General features: G+C 40.4%; 1 protein-coding gene across 1 annotated transcript in view; it reads right to left on the reverse strand.

Moving 5' to 3' along the window:
* Positions 1-290: 290 nt before the first annotated feature.
* Positions 291-25551, reverse strand: part of GOLIM4 (golgi integral membrane protein 4) — a 32219-nt gene continuing 6958 nt past the window's right edge. Inside the window, 15 exon segments of the mRNA XM_009884422.1 lie at positions 291-461; positions 823-903; positions 3227-3295; positions 4037-4204; positions 5387-5499; positions 5979-6058; positions 7273-7511; positions 8710-9042; positions 9863-10030; positions 13001-13084; positions 13746-13828; positions 15268-15418; positions 15937-15990; positions 16736-16785; positions 17816-17890. Of these exon segments, the coding sequence (XP_009882724.1) occupies positions 306-461; positions 823-903; positions 3227-3295; positions 4037-4204; positions 5387-5499; positions 5979-6058; positions 7273-7511; positions 8710-9042; positions 9863-10030; positions 13001-13084; positions 13746-13828; positions 15268-15418; positions 15937-15990; positions 16736-16785; positions 17816-17890 (1904 nt within the window). The 3' untranslated portion in view covers positions 291-305.

The following is a 25551-nucleotide window of genomic DNA, read 5'->3' on the forward strand; positions in this document are numbered from 1 at the left end:
ATGGCCTTTAAAAAACATGCCCAGAATTACGAAAAATTAAACCTATATGATGTCTGTTTATGTACAGCTTTAAGGGAAAACAAATCCTAATCTAGAGTATCAAAATACCGTATTCATATAAACATATGAGAGCATCTAATAGAAAAGTAAGAAGTGTAAAACACAAACTTTTCTTGGAAATTAAATATCCTAAAAAAGTTGTTGGGTTTTTTTTTGGTTTTTTTTTGTTTTTAAAAAAACCCCACAACTGGAATTTGTGTGCTGCAAATAAAAAATTAAAAAAAAAAATTAAAAAATGAAGAGGACTACATCTCCCCTCGTCTACGAGTTTTTGCTGCAACAGCTCTGCCTTCCTCCTCCTCCTCCTCTTCCTCCTCATAATTTTCTTCATGACCTCCTTTGGGGTTGTTCTCTTGCATTTCTTGCTCTTGATCTGCTCCTCCGTTATTCTTTTCATCTGCCTGATCGGGGAAAAAAAAAAAAAAAAAAAAAAAAAAAATCAGATTCAGTGCAACTGCCAGTTTCCTTATAGTTTTATTTTGGGGCAAGGAGCGGAAGTTAAGGAAAAGGAAAACTGACTGCCAGGTGGAGTTGTCAGAGCTGAGGGACAGAAAGAGGAAAAGCTTTCCCAAGGCCTCCAGGCAGCCGGAGCGGGTGTGGGGGTGGAAGGATGAGCAAAAGGAAGTTGGGACAGTGTGAAATGTTAAGGTCTGTGAGCTAAAGAGAGTACGAGGATTATTATGTAACGTCGCTGTGACGTGCTCACGGCTCCGCTGAGCGTTTAATCGTGTCACCGCGTTTGTGGGTTTACGCAGTACTTACGTTTTCATCATTTTCACCATATGGCTCTTCAGCATTGCGTTCCAGCTCTCGTTTCTTCTCTTCAGTCAAATCTTCCTGGATCTACAAAGCACAGAGATGTTCTGTTTGTTTTAATTTCCTTTAAAAAGTAGCCTGTGGCATAAACGTACACATTTTCACACCTACGCTTTTACAGAATGAAGAGGAGGAGAGGGCACGGAGAGGCTAAAGGAGGGAAAAACCTCAACCACGCCATCATCAGGGAACTCGCTTCCTCTGAGAGCGTAATTGACTCTGAACCCCAATTTGCACAGACCCTCTCATCATCAGCTAATGCATTTAGGTTTCCATTCCATGTTTTAATTTTACATATATATTATTTTCTCCTCGTCCTTCACAGTTAGAGCGTCATGACACAGCACAGAGTCATGACCCACACTTCCACCCCACTGTGGACTCCTAGAGCTGTTTCAGTTCCCATATGCGATGTCGTTATTTGATGGTAACTTAGTCCATGTTTTCCCAGCAGGTGAGCGATCCTTCTGCCAACTGTTCCTAGAAAGCCACAAAAGAGCAAGGGGGGATTGGGAGCAAAGAATAATGTCTCCCAACTCTATCCTTGAAGAGAGAGCAGGCCGCACTGACTCTGCTTTCCAGATGTTAAAATCTTGATCATAGAATCATAGAATGGTTCCGGTTGGAAGGAACCTTGAAGATCATCGAGTTCCAACCCCCCTGCCCTGGGCAGGGACGCCTCCCACCAGCCCAGGTTGCTCCAAGCCCCGTCCAACCTGGCCTTGAACACCTCCAGGGATGGGGCAGCCACAGCTTCTCGGGGCAACCTGCCCCAGGGGCTCACCACCCGCACAGGGAAAAATTTCTCCCTGATATCTACTCTTCCAGTTTGAAGCCATTCCCCCTCATCCTATCACTACATGCCCTGGTAAAAAGTCCCCCCCCCAGCTCTCCTGTAGGCCCCCTACTGATCTATCACTTCTATCTTTTATGTCAGCACTTTCCCTCACTTCCATGTCCCACTATGGTTAGGTACAAGTCTGAGAGAGGCACGCTCTTTGAAGTAAACTTGATTTTCTTTTGGAGAATGCTGTTATGCACATCTGCTCCAAATGGTGTCCTGCAAGCTGGCTAAGATGCTTCCACAAGGCCATACGGCTCTCCCCATGGAGGAAAAAAAACCTGTTTCACCAGGCTGGGAAGCATCCGCTGCTCAGCGCTGCCACCGACCCCTGCCACAAAGAGCAAGGATGAGACCGACACGTTCCACGGGACTCCCTCCCTCCGGCAGCTTCCATCACATCCTCCTGAAGAGCAGCAGCAACAGCTTCTCAACAACATCAGTAGCAGGAAAGTATATTTAGCAGCTGGTTGTGAAGAAGTGTTTTGGGGTTAGGTATTGCTGCCAGAAGGGCGGCCATCAAACCTGGATCACTTTGAGGGATATATGGGAAAGATTTGAGCAGCTGCAACGTGTAATATTTGAGTTAACCTACTAAAGAAACTGTTCCCGATTAACTCTTTCTTGACTTCTCATTCACAAGCATACTTCCAGTAAGCACACTGGTCACAGTCCTTTATGAAACATGTTAAATTACTTCCTGTAAGCAAAAGAGTAATTGCCAAAGGCCAACTATTCCCGGTTCCTAATGACCTGGTTTGAGTGAAGTAGCCGTATTTTGGACTGGTGAATTCTAAGTGCACACCAGCTAATCTAGACAAAGTAGTTCCCATAAGGGAGTAATGAGTAGCTGTTTCTATTGCTTTTTGTAAATCATTATGGATGAAGTAGAAAATAGCCATTGATTAGTACGTACTGAAGAAATGCAGGGCAGCTTATGGCAGCACGTATGTAATGAGCATGCCGTGCAACAGCCGAAGGAAAAGAGTCCCTTCGCTCCTTCCCTCCTCCAGTTCAAAGCAGTGCGCTAACAGCTTCCTGACTGCTTGGCTCCACGAACAGTAGGGCTTTACACAACTGGGGTTGCTCAGGAGGAGCACAGATAAATCAAAGTCAGAGCTAAGAAGTAACTGGCCAAGAAAGCAGTTTGCCCAGAACAGCAGTGAGTGATTAGAGATGCAAAGTTAATGAGGTTTTCAGTGACCTTCAGAGAGCTTGAGGTTTTCAGGAATTTTTTCTTCTATTGTGAATGACTTAATCTTTTCAATTATTGCACAATTAATACCGTGTTGCGTGGAAGACTAATGGATGGCAGCATATAAGTCTGAGTAACACTAAACAAGTCTGGAAGTGGACAGCAGAGCAACGGCATAGACTTCCTGGGTTTCATAAAGTCAGACAAAGTGATTTGGGTTCATTTCTCAGTTATAAAAGATACCAATGTTGAATGTTAAGGGAGATGCGTTAAGGGACCTGAGTCCATATATGTCTTTATGTCTGTTTTCTTACCTCTTCTTCTCCCTCTTCCTGGTATTGTTCATCTACGTTATCTTCCTGCTGGTCTGGATTTCCTGCCATCTGCAGAAAGATCATATAAAAATTCAGTTCTGTGCGCCTGCCTATTAACTGTACAAGACCAAAGGTTAAAGCTTCTCGTTCTGAAACTAAAACTTTATGTAAAGCTAAAGTAACAATAATAGCATAAGAAGTTATAGCGTGTTCATTAGCATTAATGATAGCCTGGCTACATGATTCAGAAGTGCCCTAAATTAAAAAGTAGGCAGCAAAAAGATTATAATAAAAATCACTTCACAGAATAAAGCAAGACTTTCCATACTAAGCAGGAAGACAAAGAAATATTCACACCATTAAAGACCGACGCCATAAAAATACAGATCATCTCTGCCTAGAGGAGTTTACAGCTTCAACACGGTGGAAACGCGCAGCGTTCAGTGGAACGGCCATAGAAGGAAAGCGACAGCACTGCTCTCAGCTGAGAGGGTGCTGACGACATGGAAGCGGCACAGAAGGGATTTGTGCAAAGTCCCAAAGATTGCACGAATGGGTATTCTGCAGGGGCTTGTGTGAAGGTAAGTACCGGTGGGGCCCTGAACTGTGAGGCTACAGAACCTCGCTGAGTGGGGACAGTGATGAGAGACATACCAGTGCATCACCAGGAGTAATTCCCCACTTTGACCTGCACATGTCATATATGGCTTAAAAGAGGTTTTTAAAAACCCAAGTTGAGTTTTCTCTAGCCAAGCTGTGCTACACTGTCCTTAAAGAGGACCTACAGAAACTTCCTTTCCCTTTACTGACCACTAGGTGCTCTCCCATTCCTGGATGTCCCTGTTTCGGACTGGTTTGCTTGTGCTTTTCAGTTTCATCTGGTAGATTTTCTTCTCTCTCTTGTTCAGCTTCCTCAAATTCATCTTCTCCCTGATTGTTGGGATCATCAGCAGGATTCACGTCTTCCATGGCTGCTTTCTGTAATTTTCAGAAGTGAATGTTAAATACGTATTTTTATCTCACAGTCAAATTCCATTTCACTTGAAAGCTACCCTCGCGTGAGCTATGTTACAGCCAACTCCATTCCCATGGAACCCAGCTGGAATCTCTCCAGGCACCAGTGGTCACCAGACCAAACCCCACCAATACTGAAGTGTCAGTCCCGGAAAGAAAAAGTACTTCAGCATCGAACCCAGACAGAACTGCAGAAGGGGTATCTGTCTGCTAACAGCCGGACTGAAGCAGATGACTTATTTCACACAGGCTGTTGTTGAACTCCTTTTGTTTACTGACCGTCTGAGAACCGACAGTGCCTGATAGGACCAGGTGAAAAGAGATAAGAGCTGATGAGATCTTTCAGTACCAGTCTGTCCTGCAACATCAACCTTGTCTACATTTGTAATAAAACAAAGGAAAACACAGCTCGCTTTTCATAATACTTTGCCATTCAAAAACCGAGCATCATCTTTCTGGTTATCATTCAGTACAAGCATTTCTGCTATCTGTATAGCTGACAAATGAAAGATCCTTTAGAAACATTTACTATACAATTTAATTTGCGGAGGGGGAGGGGAGTAAAGATGATACGCTTGATGTTCCACAACACCAAGTAAGAGGAAACTTTGGGGAAGGCACAGGACCAAATCTCCTGCATCCAGATCTCTGCGCAATCCATATCACAGCTGGGTTCAGCGCTGAAGTACGTTCTCTTTCAAGATCTCATACTTCTGTACTGACTGCAGCTGGTTTCAGCGGTTATTGAGTTGGCTCTTACCCTCTTAATTAATGATAGTGTGAAAAACACTGTTGCCACTCTTTTTGACTGACCACCAATGAGTTATTCCTGTTACTTTTTTGAATCCAAATCCACCTAGTCAAGTCCCAGCTAAGTCCAAATCCTTTATTCTACCCAAAACACAGACCAAAGGTATGTAGAAAAGCAACTTGCTTCCAACAAGGAAACTTTTTTTGATTTTTTTTCCTAAATCAGTAAGGACAACTTTAACTAAATCTTAGATGTAGTTTTAAACTGTCAAAACCTGTCTTCCTAGCAGACCTCTGGTCCACCTTATTTCTGTGACGCGCAATTATGTTAGATAAGACTTCCGAGTTTTCACTTCAGTAACGATTGCAATCCATAGCATCTTAATTCCTACTCACCGATTCACCAGCATGCTCATTTTCTGCTTTATGTTCCGGTTCTTGCTGTTCGTTTGCATTATTTTGATCATCATCTTCACCTTCATCCTGGTGCTGGTTGTCACGTTCATAAGCTGGCAAATTTTTGATATTATTATTGTATTACAGCAGTTTCTTGTTAGCCTTTTTAAGAGTCTCCTATATACTAGCGTCCTTACGCGCTTTCAGCAGTAGGCAGCCTTTACCTAAAGAGCTTACCTAAACACATAATGCTAACAGAATGGTAGTAGGAAACCGACACTGAAACATTTGATTTGAAGAGATCAAACAAAATCATAGGCAGAGCCAGGAACGTAACCACGATCCACAAAGCCCTACCCTAGCAGCTCAATCAAAAGGACACTTTTCCTTTCAGGAATGTGGATATGATCTTCAGTAATACCTGTATTTCACTCAGTCAGTTCAGTCAGTGTTATCTGAGCTTCGGGTTTTAAATTGCGAGTTTATATTTCACTTGAATCCAAACTGGATATGAAATGAATATTAAAATCTCACATGAAAGGCAGTACAGAGGGAACCTATGAACCCAGCAGGGATGTAAATTTTACCTTACCTCCTTCCTCTTCCTGAATAGCTTGCTCTTCTTCCCCTTGTACAATATCGTGGTCCATGTTATCATAATGAGCCTGTTGGCTGAGAAAATTAAATGCAAATACATCATTTCAGTTTCAAAAAAAGTGTGGGTTTGCTTTAATAAACAAGTTATCCTACTGCATCTCTGCCTCTCCCAGCTCCTGCCGGAACGGGTTCCATTTAGCTTTCTATTACCTAATATCTTCTCACATCATCTTTCCTGAAAGACTTTGTTTAAGATTTTCGTGTCCTACTATACCAACTTCTGTGCTTTTATTTCTCCATGTGTCAGTGGGATCTACCTTGTATTTGCAAAAACCCTAAGCAAGTATATTCCATAATCAAAGCACCAATACTATGAACTGGAAGCAAAGAACCTCTCAGATAAATGGTCATAACGCCAGACTACATGGATCAGTTATTTTGTCACCTAAGCAGTTTTAGGTTTCATCTTGAAAGGGTTTATTTGTGTGGTTGGTCTCACAGGACTGAGTATTTTGACTATTGATTTATAAAAGGCTTTCTCGTACAAAAATACTTTTAAAACAAGGGTCAAATCAATAATTAATATTTTAGTATTTCAGCAAAGAAAATTCAATGGGCTTAAGATTCCAAAAGACAAAATATGGTCACTAACATTTTTAAACGAAGCAGAAGTATAAGGAAATACGACAGGGAGGGTGAAAGGCACGTAGAAGCTACAATATCATGACTATAACTGCATTCACAACAACTTTATGACACTATCAGGGTGTTGGTTTCTCCTGAAATCCCGCTTTTGTATCTGCAATGCAAATAATACTACTCACGTTTGTCCAGAAAGTCCTCATGGAATTACTTAAAACCAGCATCTCCCATTTAAGAGGAACTTTAGGTACCTTAATGCATAGCTGATACTGGAGCTCCTCAGTACTACAAGATCATAATTGCTGCTTAGCAGAAAATAATTACTAATTTAAAGCAAGCTTTTAGACAAGGGGCATTGTGCGCCAGGAGCCCCTAACCTCCCCCAAAGATGTGCGTGGCAACGTGCACTCATTACTCCAGACTTCAGAGGCTTCCACCGTAAAAGGAAAAGAGAAGAAGGGGAAAAAAAACCACCTTAAAATAGCAATCAGATTTATCCTTGGAAAGAAGGAAATGAGGCTGACTGAATTTAGTTTCTGGGCAGTTTAGGTTTATAGCACTGAACCAGCCTCTTTTCAAAGGTGGCATGGTGGAAGCCATAAAAGCCAGAGCGCAGACCGTGACAAACTCACGTAAAAGAATTTAACCTTAGCCGGTTTGTGTAGAGTTTTTCTCCTTGTTCTGCCTGTTTCTGCAGCTGAAGCTCTTTTTCTTCAAGCTGTTGTTGCCGCAGTAGCTGTTCTCGCAGCCTTTGCTGGTGTACAGATTCCTGATGTTCTCGTAGCTGATTGGCTTCCTCTGCTCTTTGGGCTGCGAGATGTTGCTGCTCCAGTTGTTGTTCATAAGCTGGCTTATGTCTTTTTGTTACAGCTCTTGTTGATGTTATCTGTCAAAGAAACGTGTTAGTCGCAGATTAATCATAATTTCAAAGATCAGAAACAAGCGTGCAGAAACCTGTGACAAGAAGAAAAAAATATGCAGATGCTACATGCAACAGGCAAAATTACAGCAAAGTTATTTTAAGTTTTCTTGTCTCCGCCTTAAGTTTAATTATTTTTTTTGAACACAGACTGGAAGTGTTGGGGTGTTTGTGGAGGTCATGGTGAAGGAAGAGGAGATAACAGGCTGGGGGAAGCCATGCTTTTCTGACACATCAATAATAATAATAATAATAATAATAATAATAATAAAACCCCCCACCATATTACCAGTAAAAGGAAGTTTTGATCGCTGACAATTAAGACCGCAAATATGTTTCCATTGATTTAACTGGAAATTTCAGTAAGGTTGCTTTGAGCCTTACGGGGGACACCACACATTTTTTACAGCCAGTAACTCCAGTTTCCCAGCTGAACCTATTGCTGCTGTTCTAATCCACTGCACCTCTTCAGCAACGGTTCTCATCACGCTGGAGTTACAGAATTAATCTGCTAGCAAAGTGTTTACAAAGCCTAAGGTGACATCAGGAAAATATATTTTCTACTGGAGATCCGATCTAGAATGTAAATCCGGAATTTGCTGGTTTTATTGAGAGCTGCACAGAGCAAGACTTGCCATTGCTGTGCACCGATTTCCCCTGGCTATTTTAGGCATGTTCATCTCGCAGCTAAAATTTTCTCTCAAATGACAACGAACATTTAGATGGGAATGTGTTTACAGAACGTAGGTGTATCTGACAAGGAAACACACTGCAATTTGCTGAGATGCATCAAATTAGTAACGCAGCATCGAAGTGCTGAAGATAAGTCTCATTCTATCTTCTTCCCATCAGCTACCACAGGCCTCAAATTTAAAGCAGGAGATGGGATCCAACCTGACTGCTCTTTTTTTCCCATCTGTTGCCTTTTATCAGCAGAATTAATGCTCATTAAGCTGCATTTGGCAAGCGCTTCTGTATGCGTGTGCTGAAGTGGAGCCTGAATCCTATGCATCCAAGTGCTCTGAATCCCAAACTTTCTATAAATATGACACTGATTTTACTGAGAAACAGGCGAACGCGATACGGGGCCAGCAATGAGAAGAGATGCCTCCATTTACACAGCAAATCTAATCAATTAGAAGAAAATGAAAAAAGAGCTCCATACCTCTGAATGAAGATGATCGCCCAACATGTTGGTTTCTTCTTCTTTCCGTTCCTGTTTTTTCCACTCGTGCTCTTCCGGTACTTGATCCTGTTCCTCCTCTAACCGCTCAGGGTGACCTGCCTGCTCCATTTCTTCCTCTTCAGTTTCTTTTTTGCGTTCCTCTTCAACTTGATTAACACGTTGCTCTTCATCCTCTCCGGCTTCTTGTTGCTCCTGAATATTTAGTTCTTTGGTATGCTGGCCCTCATTAGCCCTTCTTTGCGGATGAAAAGGCTCTGCTATGTCTTCTTTCTCCTGGGTATTTATTTCTTCTGTCCCCTTTGGCTTCTCATCCTGCAAAACATACACAAGATTATGCGTGCACAAGATATTACGGATTTCACATTTTCAAGAGAGCCAAGGACCAGATACGGATGCCTTTATTCCAGCCTGCAGTAGTGAAGCTGTAGTCAGGAGAGCGGAATGCCTGCTTTGGAACAAGCCACCTCTCCTGCCAAACAGTATCAATACCCGACTCTTGGCTCTGCGTAGCTACACGAGGTGTTGCACAATTGCATCATAAAGTACGTTAAGCCTTGTTTTATCTGAAGCGGAACAAAACTATTACAATCCGGTATCTACCAAGGAAGCTTTGTATTTTTATTGCGGGTTCTGCTGGCCAAGAACTCTTGTAAAACCAAACCACAACTGATACTGTAACTTCTAGACTTTATCTACTACTCCGCTTTATTTCTTTTTGGACATCGGATAGTGTGCCGATTTTAAATATGCTGATTTACGTGTGCCACTGAAACTTTCTAAGACACATGAAAAGACAATTCCTTCAGAACTTGTTAAAGCTTTTCTGTAACACACGAGATATCTAAAATTTTAGAGACCACTTATTATTCAAAAAATTAAGATTTTTAGCAGCAGCTTAAAACAGCTCACATAAACCAGTTTTAAGTGCGTTTACAGTCACGTAAGAAAAGGTCATAATGAATATATTTTTCTACTACTCAGTAAGATTAAACTGTTGCTTACGACTTTACTCAAGAACTGACAAACGTGTGCAATTAACTTCCATTAGAAGCGCATGTTTAAGCACAGAGCTAGTATCTTGCTGAGTAAGAACCACTTCCTATAGCGCCTGTAGCCGGTCAGTACTTTATACCTCCTGATGCTCTTCAGCCACAGCTTCATGGCGCGTTGGGAGGTCACTGCGGGGAGACACTGCTCCCACCTCTGCTTGCTCGTTCGGTTGTTCTGACTTCTCAGGCTGTCGGAAACTTGGCATTTTGTTGAGTGTGTCCTTCAACTGCTTGTATTCCTCCACCTGGGACTAAAGTCAACGTATTAATTACACTATGTCCAAATCAATTCCTTAATAAAATGTAGTCACCTCAGAGTGAACTTGCTGGCAAGACGTACGGTGGTGGAAAGACTCGATATTCACATCAGAGCAAATACCAGGGAAGAGAAGGGACGAGAGCTTTTAAAATTGGTTGTTTCCACGCACTAGATAGCATTGATTCATCACAATCTTTCCAGCATTGATTCATCACAATCTTTCCAGCCAAAGTGCACATGCATACAAAGCGTATTAGAAAAGTCTCTGTGGGACAAAGACGAAGATTTGTTTTATTCATGCCAAGCAGGAGACTTGTCAAAAGGGGATGGTGCTGTTTTCTTGGCAGACTAAAGCGAGGGAAATCGAGAGCACCACAGCTTCTCCTTTACTGGTAGAAAGAAGCGCAGTTCTTTAGCGCAGAAACAGTAGCTTTAAAGTATATATATATAAAATGCCACGAGAATGCCAAATTCTCAACATTTAGACAGGTGTTACACAAGACAACAGCCAACATAGAGAACTGAGGCAAAGAAAGTCATAGTACACCTTTGGTGAAGAGCAAGGGAAAAAAAGAAGGAAGAAAAAAAAAAAAAGAAAAAGAGAGAAAATGTAAATTTCTAAAGTCTTCCTGAAATGTAACAGTGAAGTGTTGTAAGTTGACTTGCTGTTTAACTCTGTACAAGATCAGGATACGTTCAAAAAGCTTTAAAGTCCAACATGAGAGTCCAGACTGGTGGTACACCAGTCCCTGTCTATACAGCAGCCGTATAAGATTATCTCATAAAGTAAAATTTTTGAGAGGGACAGGACTTATACAAGCTGACCAGCTGCATATCCAAAAGGTGGTACCCCATGCGAGGGTCTCCCTGTTGCTCCAGTGGAAGCGGTGGGTGTGCTTACTACCCATTTTGAAGTCAGAGGTGCATTTCATAACGCTTTTCAAAATTCAGGTTAAAAACTGGCTACAGTTTATACTCGGTGACTGTGTATGTCATTTTGTGTGTTATGTGGTATCATAGCAATCAATAGTACAGCAGACAGGCATGATGCATTGGTGTACAATGCATAATACTCATACAAAACAATATCCACAGTGCTACAGATTGACATGATGCAATGCATAACAGCTCTGAAGCCAGACGCACCTCGAAGCATCTTCAAAAGACTATGGCATCCATTAAAACAGACGGGCCTAAAAGCAAAGCAGAATGCACAGTAATTACTTTTGTCATTCCAGAGGGATAATTCTGTTTCCTGATTAACTGTTGGAGAGTCCAAAAAGAAATTTTAGAGGAAAAAAAACAAAACCCAGTATTTATTTAACATAAGACTCATATGCAGGTGTCTGATTTTTATTTTTTCCCCCACTCACGGACCACGCAGAAAGATTAATATAGTAGGATATTTAAACTGTGCACGTCCAGATCAAAATTCAAGTACTCCATTCCACTGCAGGAGTCATTCTAAGCTGAACATTGTGATTCAAGGCCATAGCCTAAAAGGTATTAATACTGGCAGAAAGACAGGCTTTATAAAAATATGTAATGATCCTGTCTGGCTGTTTGAGCTATGGAGAAGTAAAGATTACAGTGCCTTAAAGATTCAGGTCACAAATTCATTAGTGCAGTATTGACTACTGATATTTAATGTCCAGAATACACTTAGAAATAGAGGGGTCACCTATCGAGCTGTATTTCTAAGCAATAATCCCTTGTGAACTTTCTGTAGCTGGTTTGCAGGAGAAACCATGGAACTGTACTAAATACCTTCTGTTCTGAAAGAATGCACAAGACCCTTTTCTCGAAGGAAAGGTTCTCCGTATGATAAATGCCACATGCTGACTGCAGATAGAAAGGCTTTGTGTGACACAGGTTTTCTAGTTACAGAACTGAATCAAAGTCAGGACAAGTATATGGAGCTTCCCTTTGGATTTGGTGAACCTTAAATCAGACCCTGGAGTTGCCTTTGTGGAATTTCAGATGTTAGCAAATACATACCAAGTAGCTAATGTGGCCGGTGGGAGAAGAGCTTAAAATTAGCTACCAGCATATTTTAGGACTGGAAATCAAAATTCTTCATATATTTAGTCTATGAGGGACTTTCCTGGTCTTTCCCTGTTTCTTGAGTACCTACACATATTGACATGCACAACAAGCAGAACTGGGGGTAAAAAAAAAAAAAAAAAAATCCAATGCTTTTAGTGCTGCTAATGATTTTGTGGACCATGAAAATACTTAAATAAAGCAAATTAGTCGGGAATAAAAATAACTTCAGACTGCCTCATTGCCTTTCCCTCTGATCTTTCACCAATAGTCTCCCTCTGCTCCAACATCACTCCTACTTTCAGATTCCCCGTGGCCTACACAGCTTGTACTGGCACAGCTGACTGAATTTGCAATAGTCTAGCAAAGTTTGCGCTTCATGGATAATTTACTTGAAAATGACATTTAAGAAAGGTAATGCTGCTACTTCTTTTTAACTAATTTGAGTTCCACCTGGAGTTTACGTTCCTCCATATATACTCTACCTCTGTTACACTGATGTATACAGCCTTGTAAGCCTCCCAGTGATACACAAAAAAAGACCAGCATCCAGGTCTTTATCATGATACGTGTGTGTCAGTGTGGAATGTTACACTAATAGAAGTTCTATCAGAGAAGACAGAGAAAGAAAAGGTATTTGACAGCTCTCACGGAAGCAGAGATACTCTTCTTATCAGTAATACATGCACTCTTGGGCCTGTAATACAGCATTTTATTTTCCCCGACAGCCCTATAATTTGTTGCAGCTTCTTCTTAAGAGCAACCCTTTAACTCATGCATTTCCCTGCAGTGTGCAGCATGGTGCTAACTGCAAATTCCCCATGCGAAAGGCTACATGCATAACATTACAGTCAGCTGAACTAGGAGAAACAAGTTTTAGGAAGGTTAGAGCTAAGTAGAAGCTGCTTTCCTTTCTGACCTGTGCAGCAGCTAGTGCACTCTTGTGGTCTTCCAATGTCACTACAAGCTGGTTGTGTTGGGAGAGTAAGTTCTTATGCTGTTGCTACACAAAAAAAAGAACATTACACGTTTCACATAAAGTTCATTCTAAAGGTAAATTAGGTAGCCTGAGAGATTTTGAACTAGGAAGATAATTCAATTTATTTCAAAAAGAAAATGTTGAGTTAGAATGGCAGCATTTATTTATTTCACATGGAATGCCTATTAAACACACAGAGAAACCAACCATGCCAGGAAAGAAAGTTTTGGAAGCCAGAATTTGTGTAACTAGAGTAAAGTTAAAAGTTGGAGTAGATGTTGCTGAACATATACAAAATAGAGCTAGAAAACATTCATTTCAGCAAACTTAGTTTGCCAAAATACAATCCTTAACCTGCAAAATCAAATTTCCAGTTCCAATTTCTATATTAAACACTTCTCTTCCAATTCCCATGTTGGGGCTTTGTTTTGTTTTTTTTTGTTTGGTTTTTTTTTTTGTTATTGTTGGTTTTTGTTGGGTTTTTTTTTTTTTTTTTCCAAATGAGCATGTACCTACAGTGCAGGTGGCAAAAGACAAGAAATCCAGGTCAGACATATTCCTCTCCTTTTTGCCACATAACAGAAACTACAAGCCTTCAGCATAGGCTATTTCTGGCTTGTTAGAACTTGAGAAAATTTTTCTTTTTCCTAATAGCCTTGAAAGTTCGCCTCAAAGCAAAGCCTACCTTGACATCCTGGAGCTGGGTGTGAATGTCTTGGTGCGCTTTTCTCAACTGTCTGTTCTCCTCCCGTAAGTTATACAGGGATTCTGTTTAAGAGAAACGACATACAGAATTTAAAGCCAGTCAGATTTATAATACTAGATTAAGCATCAAAATTAAGACTACAACAACAAAATAATAAAATCCTACACGAAAAAAAACTGTAGTAAAAATGGATTAGAGCAATTATATGGCTTCTTTATGTTACATCTCTCCCCAGCCCTATAAAAAGCCTTACATTTTCAAGCAGAAAAATGTAAAATTTCATTAAATTTTATATTAGTGCACCCAGTCTGCAACTGGAATTATGTATCACTGTTCACGCTGGGGACTGCAGACAGCAAAATTCATTACGGTAATCTGAATCTTTAAAACACAGAGAGGAAGCCGCCCTTTTCTCTTCCCCCACATCGCATCTGGCGAGTGAGAATTTTATGATGTAGGACTAAGCTGTTCTTTTGGAAGAGGCGCCCAGATGGCCAGCATACTTAAAAAGCTTTACGTTCTGGGAGGAGGGAGAGGGGCTTCTTTTCCCCCACTTCTTACATTATGTTGATGTGGAACATTGCAAGCAGACACAGGCAAGCTCTTCCCACACTCCAAGCTGCTAGGCTGCAATCCAGCTCAGTCCGAGAGCTTAGCTGTACGACTCCACTGGTGGGGTGCCAAGGCAGAGCTAATAAACACAGCCTCTGCCTGCAAAATACTGTGCAGACAAAACTGCAGACAGCTCCAAAACCAACTCATGTGTTAGTGACACATGGCAGAAAGCGGCCGAAGGCCCTTGATGGGAAGAGCCCCATCCTTTTGTACTACGCAATTGTGTAATTAGGATTAAAGAGGTCTGCACACTGCAGAGAATCTCTTTAATAGGAAATTGGATGCTAAGAGTAAAAAGTGAATACTTCATCATCCACGTATACAGGTGCAACATGTCTCAGAGAAGCTGATAGGTATGAGAAAACTAGGTCTAAAATGTATGTAAAGTCACTTCATAAAGAGGCACAATTAAATATTTGACAGAAGAGGCAAACATTCTTAGATTACCCGTTTCTGTAAATGAAAGGCAAAGAGGCAAATCTACTTTTCCAGGTTTATAAAAGTCTTAGAACTAAAAATGAAAGACTGGATAAATCATCCTCTGACATTTGATGGGCTTTTAAGTGCTGTGTTTCTTTCTATTTCTCTAATCTAGATAGAAGTACGAAGCACACACACGAATTCAGAAAGAGGCCACAGAAAATCAAGCACATTACAAATGTACAATGTAATTTACAAATTACAAATGTAATTTATCAGGAGGGATAAGACGATTCAGAAAGAGGCCACAGAAAATCGTCAAGAAAATGTAATTTATCAGGAGGGATAAGACGTATGAATGACCTGTTAGTGAGAACAGAGACGATGCCTCTCTGTCTCACATCACACAAAGCACAATGATAAGTACACACTGAAATGTGGGCAATCAGATGCAGGCTGCATATACCCTTTAGCTTAGAGATCTCCTGCTCTTTTTCCTGCTGCAGTTGTAAGTATCGCTCCTTGTGATCACTGAATGTTCTGCTAAACTCTTCTCCTTGTTTTCGGTGATCTTCCTCAAGCTCAGCATGCTGTTTCTTCAGTTCTTCATGTTGACTCTGCAAATAGCAAGTTGGACACTGGAACAGTTCTGTATCTGCATATCTGGCTAATATTGTCTTTGGCAATTTGTTAAATAAGTCCAGATGAATAGGACGCATTCATAACAAGAAGTTTATTATTCAAAGCATGCATGTTGCAGCTCCTCTCAAACACAAAATGATCTCTGTGATGAGTAGTCTCTTGTTCTAGGGCTACGTCACCTCACCCTGCAGTTGCACTGTCCCATTGGGAGCTGCTGAATGTGTTTAAGAAATTCCTTACGTGCCAAACTATGTAGAGTCTGATAAGTCAGCGTCCCATACAAGCAATTGCATTTGAGAAGATTAAATTACCCACTGGAGAGCCTGACCAGGAAAAACTGCAATAAATCATCTTTTAACAGTACTGTTGTAAGAGGAAGGCACCATCGATGTACGGAGACTCTGGAGTGAATTACCAGAAGCCAGTGAGGCCATGTCTCCCTGACACAGCAGAATACCAGTGGCCTGTGAAACTGGATCTCTCAGTTACCCACCTTCAACATCTGGTGCTGTACACTCAGTGCACTGTATCGGCTATTTGAGTCTTGCTGTAAAAAAAGAAAACACAAGTGTTAAACGGAACAATACTGTCATTCCTCTAACCTCTGCACACGCAGTTATTTAGGAGTCACAAGCTAAGGGACGTAACTCCCCAGGAAACAAATTAACCTCTCTACTTGCTTTGAAACATAGCAAGAAATATATACATTGCGTTACTGCAGCAAAAATGTATTTTAACTTAGGTCACTCAGCTCACAAACTGCTCCCCAGTTTCAACATGAAGTAGCCATAAAATTCTAATTTACTTGCCTATAAAGAGCTCTCTACAGGTCTCTGGGTCCTTTGCCAAATACAGCTTTCCTTCTAGCAGTTGGTATATAAAACAAAGCTTCTTGATGGTTTTATACTTTCCAGTTCAAAGACCATGTGTTAGAAAGTTGTCACTGTCCTTTTCCCCACGGACTACGCTACAAAAAGATTTCTAATGCCTTCTTATTCCCCCTTCCCCTTAAAAACAGTAACATTATGTTTGAACTACCATAATATGAACTGAAGGATATTTTCTAAATTAATTTTCTGGAAAGATACTAGTAGCTCCTACTACAGCTCAAATAATTAGGAATTGCACAGCACTTATGCATGCAGAGTAGAAACGGGATAACTGAGAGCTCTTTCAATTAGTACTTTTCAAGACCTCTTCCTTTGAAGAGTTATAATTGCAAAGCATTTCCTTTTTCTTGCAACTCAAATAGCATCAAATATTAAAATCTTGTACTAGAAATGATGACTTACCCTTCCTTTATTTAGCGTTTCCTGTGCTTCTAGTTTATAAACAAGAAAATCTACAACATAAAAATTAAAATACTGATGAAAAAACCCAGGAAGATTAGAATCTATACTTAAATAACATAACTGTTGCGCACATAAATTCTCTTAAGAGCTGAATGCTTATGCAGTTACAATTTTTTTGAAAAGGACATTTATAAATCATGTATTCTTGTATTAGGATAAAAAAAAATATATACTTTAAGAAGTATGAAAGTGTAGGCAAAGTTTAATAAAACAAAAACTTCCCCTTTTGTTCCTTGATCCTCTTTTCAGGATTTGAAAATGCCCACTCACCTTTGCAGAGCAATGGGACAGCTCTACACTAGATGGCACCAGAAAGCCACCGAGAACTGCATGCTAAGAATCATTTCCTACCCGTTCTTAGCCCCTGAATTAAACCAACTCCTTCAGCAAAGGTTGAGTCCTCAGCTTTAGGAATAATACAGGCTTTACTCTGAAAATTGTAGTGAATTTAGAACAACAAAAGGCACGGAGAAAACTCAGAGGACTGCATTCTGCTGAAGTTTCACAGAGGGCAGATGCGCAAGAAATACATGTGCCAACACTTCCCCCTCACACACACCTAAAGTTTTAATCAGAAAAAGGTATGTGAGCATGTGTTTACCCTTAAGCATGTGTAAAAACACCGATTCAGAGTCTAATTTCACATTAATGGAATGCAGGAAAAGATCCTAAGTTTTTTGTACGCTTTAAATTTTCAGCGTGCCGGAACAGGATTTACACGTGGCCATAATCCACGTACGTGTGAGGTTTATGTACACAGATATACACATACTCTCTGTGTACACTATTCCATGTTACAGTGATCTGTAAACAGTACTAAAAAGTTGATTAGTTTTAAAAAAGATTAAGTAAATAAATTTAAAATATATACTAAAAAGACCACCACAGATCTGCCAAGGTGGTCCTGTTAACATGTTATATACATTGCTAACTCGTTTAAAACTGAACAAAACACATCTGAAGTTACTTTCTAAAATAATCAAGTCATCTTAAATGTCAAAGCGAAAAGCATGTTTTTACCTTCTTTTGCTTTCTTGTGTTCAAGCCTTTCCTTTTGTAATGACTTCTCTAATCTTGATCTGTGCTCATACACAACTGAAAAGAGAAATTTTGTACACAATTCGTTTTAAAATGAATATATACACAGAACACCACCCACCCCCAGCACACGCAGAGAGCAGAGGCACAGAACGTATCAGGAAAGCACAAGTGGAATGAGGTCATAGGATAAAGGACTGTTTGTATCATATGAACAGTTAATTTTTTTTCTTTTTTGCATGCTTTACTGATCCTGAATTCCGGGTTATTTCCTTTGCATAAACATAGAATATGACAACCCTTTAAGTGATTTGTTTATGGAGACAGTCAGCTGTGGTGGATCTACATGAAAGCTACTCAATTCTCTTTCCTTCTTAGGTATGCAGGTACATATTTTCCCCTGCTTTCTTCCTCTCCTACCTTGTTCATAAAGAGAAAGGAATTAAGACATGACAACCTTACTGCCAGAGTGAATCCTTGCAGCAAACAAATGGTCACAAGGAGGGAAGAGAGATGCACAAGAGCAGGACGGCTTAGAAAGGTGCAGTAGTACACCAGACAGGCTGCTTAGGCTAAGACATGGAGAACCCGAGAACCACTCCTAAATTCTTCCAAAAACTTGGACAACTCAGTTTTCTGCGACCTTCTTTTTTCTAAAGTCTGGGTAACAGTATTTTTTTTTTTACACCCCAGTGCTGTTGAAGACCCACAGACTGAAATGCTTGGATATTATGTTCTACATTTCTTAGTAAGCATGTGCTGACAGCAAGTATACACGCTAAATTTGTCTAATTGTTTCTTGTATCTTGTATTTAGGAAATCCAATATCCTCTGGCCAAGAGTCCCACCATTTAGCTGCCAGTAAAGCAGCATTTCATTCAGGTTGTGTTTTGAACATCTCGTTTCAGATGGCTCTCGCAAACGATGGGGCACATCAGTCCCTATTTACCCCTCTCCTCACCACTCACCAGACTGAAGGCTCATTCTCTGAAATATCTTAACAAGTTTGCAGCAAAGATATTAATTAATAACTCCTGCAAATGTACAATTATATTTGCTCAAACTGTTTAAAACAAGTACCTTTCACTGTCCAAATAATAATTTGCACTCTTTTAAAGAATTATTTATTTGTATTAACGGAATGTGTGATTTTTCCTTCAAAAGCAGGAAACTCATTTTCTGAGAAGTAAGCTACTGGTGACCATAAGCCTTCAACGGGAAGCATCAAATAAAGACTTGTAGCTTGGCAGCCACAGAAAATTCCTCTCGCACCTTAAAACGTGTTCTTAATTCCACCAAGGTGCGTTCTGCAGGCTTTTCAGCTGCTGACTTATCTACAAGTGTTTACGTGTTGGCTTAGAAGCTGGATTGCTAATCAATCTTTGTCATCTATCTCTACTTTGCTATTTATCTTCTAAAGTCAAGGGCATCAGTCAAGATGAACTAATGTATCAACATCCTCTGCAACAAAACAAGCATGTAATGAATATTCACAAAGTCACCAGCAACTATGCTTTCAGAGGAGGGGGAAAAAAAATGGCAGCGCTACAGTAATGGTTTTATCTAAGCACCGAAGGCTGTGAATGCCGAATTACATTGCAAAAGGAACCGTGGTTGTAGCATAGCAACTCAGGAGAGAAATGAAAATCTGTAACGGGTTTCCCCTCCCATGCAATCAGGGATGGAAATAGGCTTTTTGGCAAAGAGACTCAACCACAACCGGATGTCGAGGTAACATTTTCCGTTTCGCTCCTTTGTCTGCAAGGGCACCTTCCTCTGCTCCTCCTAGTGTCCTAACCAGGGAGTGGGGGAACCCTGCACAACAAACCCATAATAAGGGCAGGAAGAAAGGAGAAAGAGAATGAAATAGTTTGGGTTTTAGGGCCCGTAGTGCTCCGCACCTTTCACAGCTAATTGCATCTCTGCTGAGCTTTGGCTTTCCCGTCTTCATCCTGCACTTTCACGCAACGTCTCTGCACTCCTCCCAGGTAGCGCATCCTCCCTGCTACCTTCTGCGTGCGTACCTTTGAAATTCTGGAACAAAGCTGGCAATGTCTTAAAATAGCCCTTCTGGTGGCCAAAAAGAGCAAAGAAAAACTTCCCCCTACAGCTCTCCCTTTCTCGTTCATTTACGGGTTGGTTCAGCAATGTTTTTCTCTGATAGAAGTCCATTAATGTGCAAAGTAATGAAGATTTTGATTAAGAATAATTATTAAAAAAGCATACTTCCACGTTTTCTCACTTGCTCTTTTGGGGATTAGGTTGCAGGACAGATTTTGTAAGTATATATAGGAGTTTCTCTCCCACAAACATAAATTATTCCCACCAGCCAGGAACCTCCTAGGCAAGAACAGTCCAAACTATAAGGCTGTTGTTACCAGAGCAGGGGACTTCTTCTGCACTACCAGCCTGGATAGAAGATGTCCAAGCAAGAATCCCAAAGAAATAAATACATTGAAAAACATGTTTTCTATTATAGGTTTCCAGCTGGGGGTGGAACCTATATAAGGAATCCGACAAATTCCCACTGGTGTGATGCACCGGGAGGGCACTTCACAAATATTTTTTTTCCAAAGGTAAGTTCTTAATTTCGTACTGATCTTTGCACAAATAACTGAACTTTGTTTCTATGTTATATTTAAAAAAATGGTACAAAAAAAAGGGGAACAACTTTGTCATCTAATGGCCAATATGCACCATTCCAAAGCTGGAATAACTGCAGGTGCCAGCTTAATTCTTTACGTTATATATATAATTTAACCTACATGAACCAACAAATACCAGCATAAACTGCCAGAGAGGTGACGCAGCCTCAAACAGCAGAGCCCAGAAACAGAACCAGTACCATCCCAGCTAGCTGAAACACCTTTCGCCTTCAACGGGGAAATACTTCACAGTTCTGGAATTGATCCCAATTAAATCAAGGCCTTGATTTAAGATTTTTCTCATACAGAAAAGAAAGTGGAAGAGAAGGGGGGGAGGGGGCGATGCTCTATAGGTTCTCCGAAGATTACACCACTTTGACCATTGCTGGACGTTAATTGCAACACAGGAGTCAAGCGATGTGATGAAAGCAAGCTTATTTAACAGTCATGGTTATTTCTCTTATCTTTCCTTTGCACCTCTAAGCAGTAAAACTGTTATTAAGCAAAATAAGCCATTATTGTATATTTAAAAGCAAGTATTTCCTATTTTACATTATCAGCAATTTTGCAACTGTGTTACTTTGTTTCTTTGATCTGTCAGAAGCGTGACTCCAGAATCTAAAATACCCCAGCTCCCACTATCTTACATACTGGAAAATTAAAGTTACAGTGGGATTTAAATATACATGACGCAAGAAATTTTATTAATGCCAATGTTATTGTTTCTTATGCAATTCTGCAATCTTTCTCTGAGCTTACAGTAATACCTTTCGTTTTAAACCAGCAGATTTCAGTAGGCTTGGCAACATTCAACGTTATTTTCTCTCAGACTGTGGCAGAGTTGAACTGAAACAGCAGCGTGCGGTACGCCACACTGGCACTTTTCTAGTAACACTATGAAGGTCTGTAGAACGCAGACTTGTTATAAAAATACAGTTAATTTCCAATTCTTGTCGCTGCAAACAGAACCATTTAAAATGTGAACCCATCTCAGCTTTTCTGCTGAGTAAAGCATTTCCACGAGCCAATATGGGACGTAGGATAAATTTTTAGTCCAATGACAATAATTAAAATTTTGATCTCGGAAGATATTTCTTGTCTCATCTGATGCTAATGTTTCATGCTGGGAGAACATGTTATAGTACAGCAAGACCTGCTCCCCAAGCTTCCAGCTCTTCCAGCTCCACTACTTCACTACCGATAATCTTATCAGAAACAGATCATCAAACTGTGGGTAGCTCCTGGACAAGTGTCAGGATTCCCCACCACACTAAAACCCATACCGGTCACAGTATACACTCCATCTATTTCAAAGACTCTCAATCGAGAGTTTAGCAATCAACGGACACTCCAGTGACATTGCAAACACTTAAGAAACAACGGAACTATTCCCACAATAGAGACTAGGAAAACTGTGTTTTAAATATAGCACAAGAAAACAACATTAAAGAAACCATGTATTTACAATATATTGAACAAAATATTGAAGCTATTTCATATTTTATGCCCTTGAGGTTTTCTGGTTTTAATTTATACAAAAAGGACAGAAATTGAAGCCAAGGTAACATGAAACTGATTGTGTGTGGAAAACCAAGCATTTTTCTGGCCTAACTATAGAACAATTTTGCATAGGGGCAGCGATGGACTGCTCTCATTTTGCCCACTGAAACCATCAACTGTTACTGCATGCAGTATAACAATTGCCTTTACTTTTCACACAAACTCCTACACTTTTCAATTTACTCACATGAAGAACGATCAAGTAATAGCTTTGTCAAATTACAGCCAGGCACTGCGAAAGAGAATTCCTCCTAGCAAACTAAACCATGCTTCAGCAGTTGTGCTTAAAGATAACCACTGCTTTGACTCAATTATCTTTTTGCCATTTATGTTGCCCAGAGTATTAATAATTTTAAGAGAGAAGTTTGCATTTAATATCTGGATCTTCATATTCAGGGGTTTTGTAGTGTCTGTCATAAACCTACCACTGATTTCAGTTGCACAAGGAGACAGCGTAACATTTACCGCTTTCAAAGATCCTGCACCAAAAATAACCTATCCATTAAAATAAACCTGTTCCTCTAACTTATTCAGTACTCCAAAAAGAAACTAGGACTGAAGACTGGGACTTGAGCAAGTTATGAATATTTGGGTCTGGCTAGCTTGAGTGCAGGCAGCTACCTGTACACCAGAGCGACGTCCCACCGCACCGTGCTCCCAACGCAGAGTGGTTCTACACCAACGAGATGCCCCACTGCTACCAAAACAGCTCCACACAAAGCTGTGGGTGGAGACTGATCAAGTGCCTGCACTCAGGTCAAAGTTGAGCCATAAACCAGGTAAGATCTACCCAAAGACAACAGAGAACTGACTGTGCGCATTTTTACACAATATTTTCAAGCTTGGAACACTGGATTTTTTCTGGCTAAGTTGGAATATATCTGAAAAACCAAAGAATAGTTTGGAAATTACCTGTATCCTTGTAGTTGCCACGACACTAGTGTTGGGAATCCATTAAAGCTCACAGCTGATTCCTTAACTAAAGCTGTAAGACTCCCACTTCTGGCTCTCCAAACTCCAGCTCAGTCCCTGGTGTCTTGCCCAGGACAAGACTTATCACTGATGCTCTCTAGGAAACTTGCCTTCTATCAAGGGGTTTTTCCCCACACTAACATTGCAGAGTTCGGTAACAGATCAGACAAGGTTTCAGAATTAATCACGAGCGAACTTCAAAAAGCTCTGGAATATATGGAGAGTTCACATAAGCATATAAGAAATGCTTGTCAAACCTTCCTCAAATAGAAAAGAAGAAACCTAAAGCACAACGCGGAGAAGTGTTGCAGATGTTAAAATGTTTTGTTTTGACTGAAGTTCTGGAAATGGGGGAATGCTGGGGAGTTTGGCACACTAATGCAGTTCACCCCAGAAACACATGCTTATGTTTCTAAGAAACAGTTGTGGCCTCTATTCAATCATAAGGATGACATGAAAATTAATTTCTAAACTGGAGTAAACATCTACATTTAATAGAATCCTTTTACTCCACTCTGCCTCATGTATTCCCTTTCTTAGAAGTCAGTAACACCTCTAGGAAACAACAGATTTAAAAACAAATTGCAAGATATATTGGGATACAGGGAGGTATTTATTATGTTGAAGCAGTAAACTGCAATAGCTGCTGCTGAAAATAAGTTTGCAAAGGGGTATTAAATAAGATTAAATATTTAATCCCTAACAGTTAGGCTTCAGACATGACTTTCATTAGGAAAGAGATCACGTTTTCTATCCCAAAAAAGATTTCCTGTGCTCTCCATGAAAGATTTTTCCCAACCTTTGGTGCCACCCACAGTTATGACATGCTGAGTCAGATTAGCATCTCACCTTGAATAAGCTGTTTTCTAGACACCTATCTATCCTGAAGATATATTTTTTTTAAGTGATGATAAATGCAAATAGTTCAAAGAAAGCCCGTGCAGTGATTTTAGACTTAAATCTTTAAGGTTAGCATATTCACTTCTAAAAAAAATTCCATTCCCTTTTCTTTTTACGATTTTCTTCTCTCCATTATTCTGTCATTTTTTTTGTCACGATACACCAGATCATTTTGAAAAAAGCACACAAACATTCAGAAGAGCTGCAGAGACAACAGTTTCCTTCTCACATCATCTCTGAATGTCTGGGTCTACTCAACTCTTGGCTCCAGGAAACAAGGGGCTGTTCTTTCTCTCAAAAGTTGTTTTAGACTTCAGTTTTATGCAGAAGTCTAGCAATTCTATCTACATGGTGTTAGGAGAGAGATATATATTCAGAAACTACTGCAAAATCGACATTGAAGAAAACCAACGTAATCTGTATATACACATTTTATTTTAACAGTCTCTCCTAACTGAAACATACATTTGCATTTTTATCATAACAGCACATCATAGAACGGTTAGGTTGGAAGGGACATTAAAGCTCATCTCATCCCCCCCCCCTGCCCTGGGCAGGGACACCTCCCCCCAGCCCAGGGTGCTCCAAGCCCCGTCCAACCTGGCCTTGAACACCTCCAGGGATGGGGCAGCCACAGCTTCTCGGGGCAACCTGCCCCAGGGGATCACCACCCGCACAGTCAAGAATTTCTTCCCAATATCTCATCTAAATCTCCCCTCTTTCAGTTTAAAACCATTCCCCCTCATCCTATCACTACACTCCCTGATCAAGAGTCCCTCCCCAGCTTTTCTGCCGGCCCCATTTAAGTACTGGAAGGCTGCTCTAAGGCATGGCAAAAACTGAAGTAGTAGCTACGGTTATCACCTTACAAAACTGCTAAACCACTTCCTTAAATTACTTCTTGAGAGCTCTAACACAAGGGACTTGGAGTCAGCTCCAGCTGTACGTTTCAAAAAACAGCATACAGAAATCAATAGTTTGAGTTAGTGGTTCCTAACGTATTTATTTTTTTTGTTAACAGAAGATCACTGTCAAACCTCAAAATATGCATCCGAGTATGACAGATTAACTGAAACACCAAAACCGGCATTGTTCTGCGTGGTGCAATGAATAGGAACAGACTGCTTACTATGCCCTCCAGGAGCACAAGCAGGCCATACTTCTCTCAACATCTCTGTAATTAAGCCCTGGAAATGACTGCCAAACTCAGGGATGCGAGTGACCTCAGGAAAATAAGATACTGGGCTAATTTCAGATACCTTGGAGGGTCGGGGGGAGCGGTGGGATGGAGAGAATATAGAGGAAGAGGTGGAGTAATTGCAGTTTCTTTTATTTCTTAATTAATGATGCATAGTAGAAAATCTCAGGAAGTTTGATTTATGCTATATCACCAGAAAAAGATCAGAATTGCATCCAGCTCAGGAGATCCTTCTTTAAACAAGGAACAGCATCCAAACAGGATGAACTCCTGAAGTGCTTACCTCAGGCTCCAACATGACTAGAAATTCATCCCCCTGAATCCTAAAAATCCCAAGAAAAGTCACCTAACAAAAGACTCTGCCTTAATTAGTTGTTCCGTGTAGTTCACTTTTTCAGTAACCCGGATTATTTAGCTTTCAATACTGTTAAAGCTCAAAATAC

The sequence above is a fragment of the Charadrius vociferus genome, unplaced genomic scaffold (genome assembly GCF_000708025.1).
Source record: "Charadrius vociferus isolate BGI_N301 unplaced genomic scaffold, ASM70802v2 scaffold104, whole genome shotgun sequence".
Taxonomy (NCBI): domain Eukaryota; kingdom Metazoa; phylum Chordata; class Aves; order Charadriiformes; family Charadriidae; genus Charadrius; species Charadrius vociferus.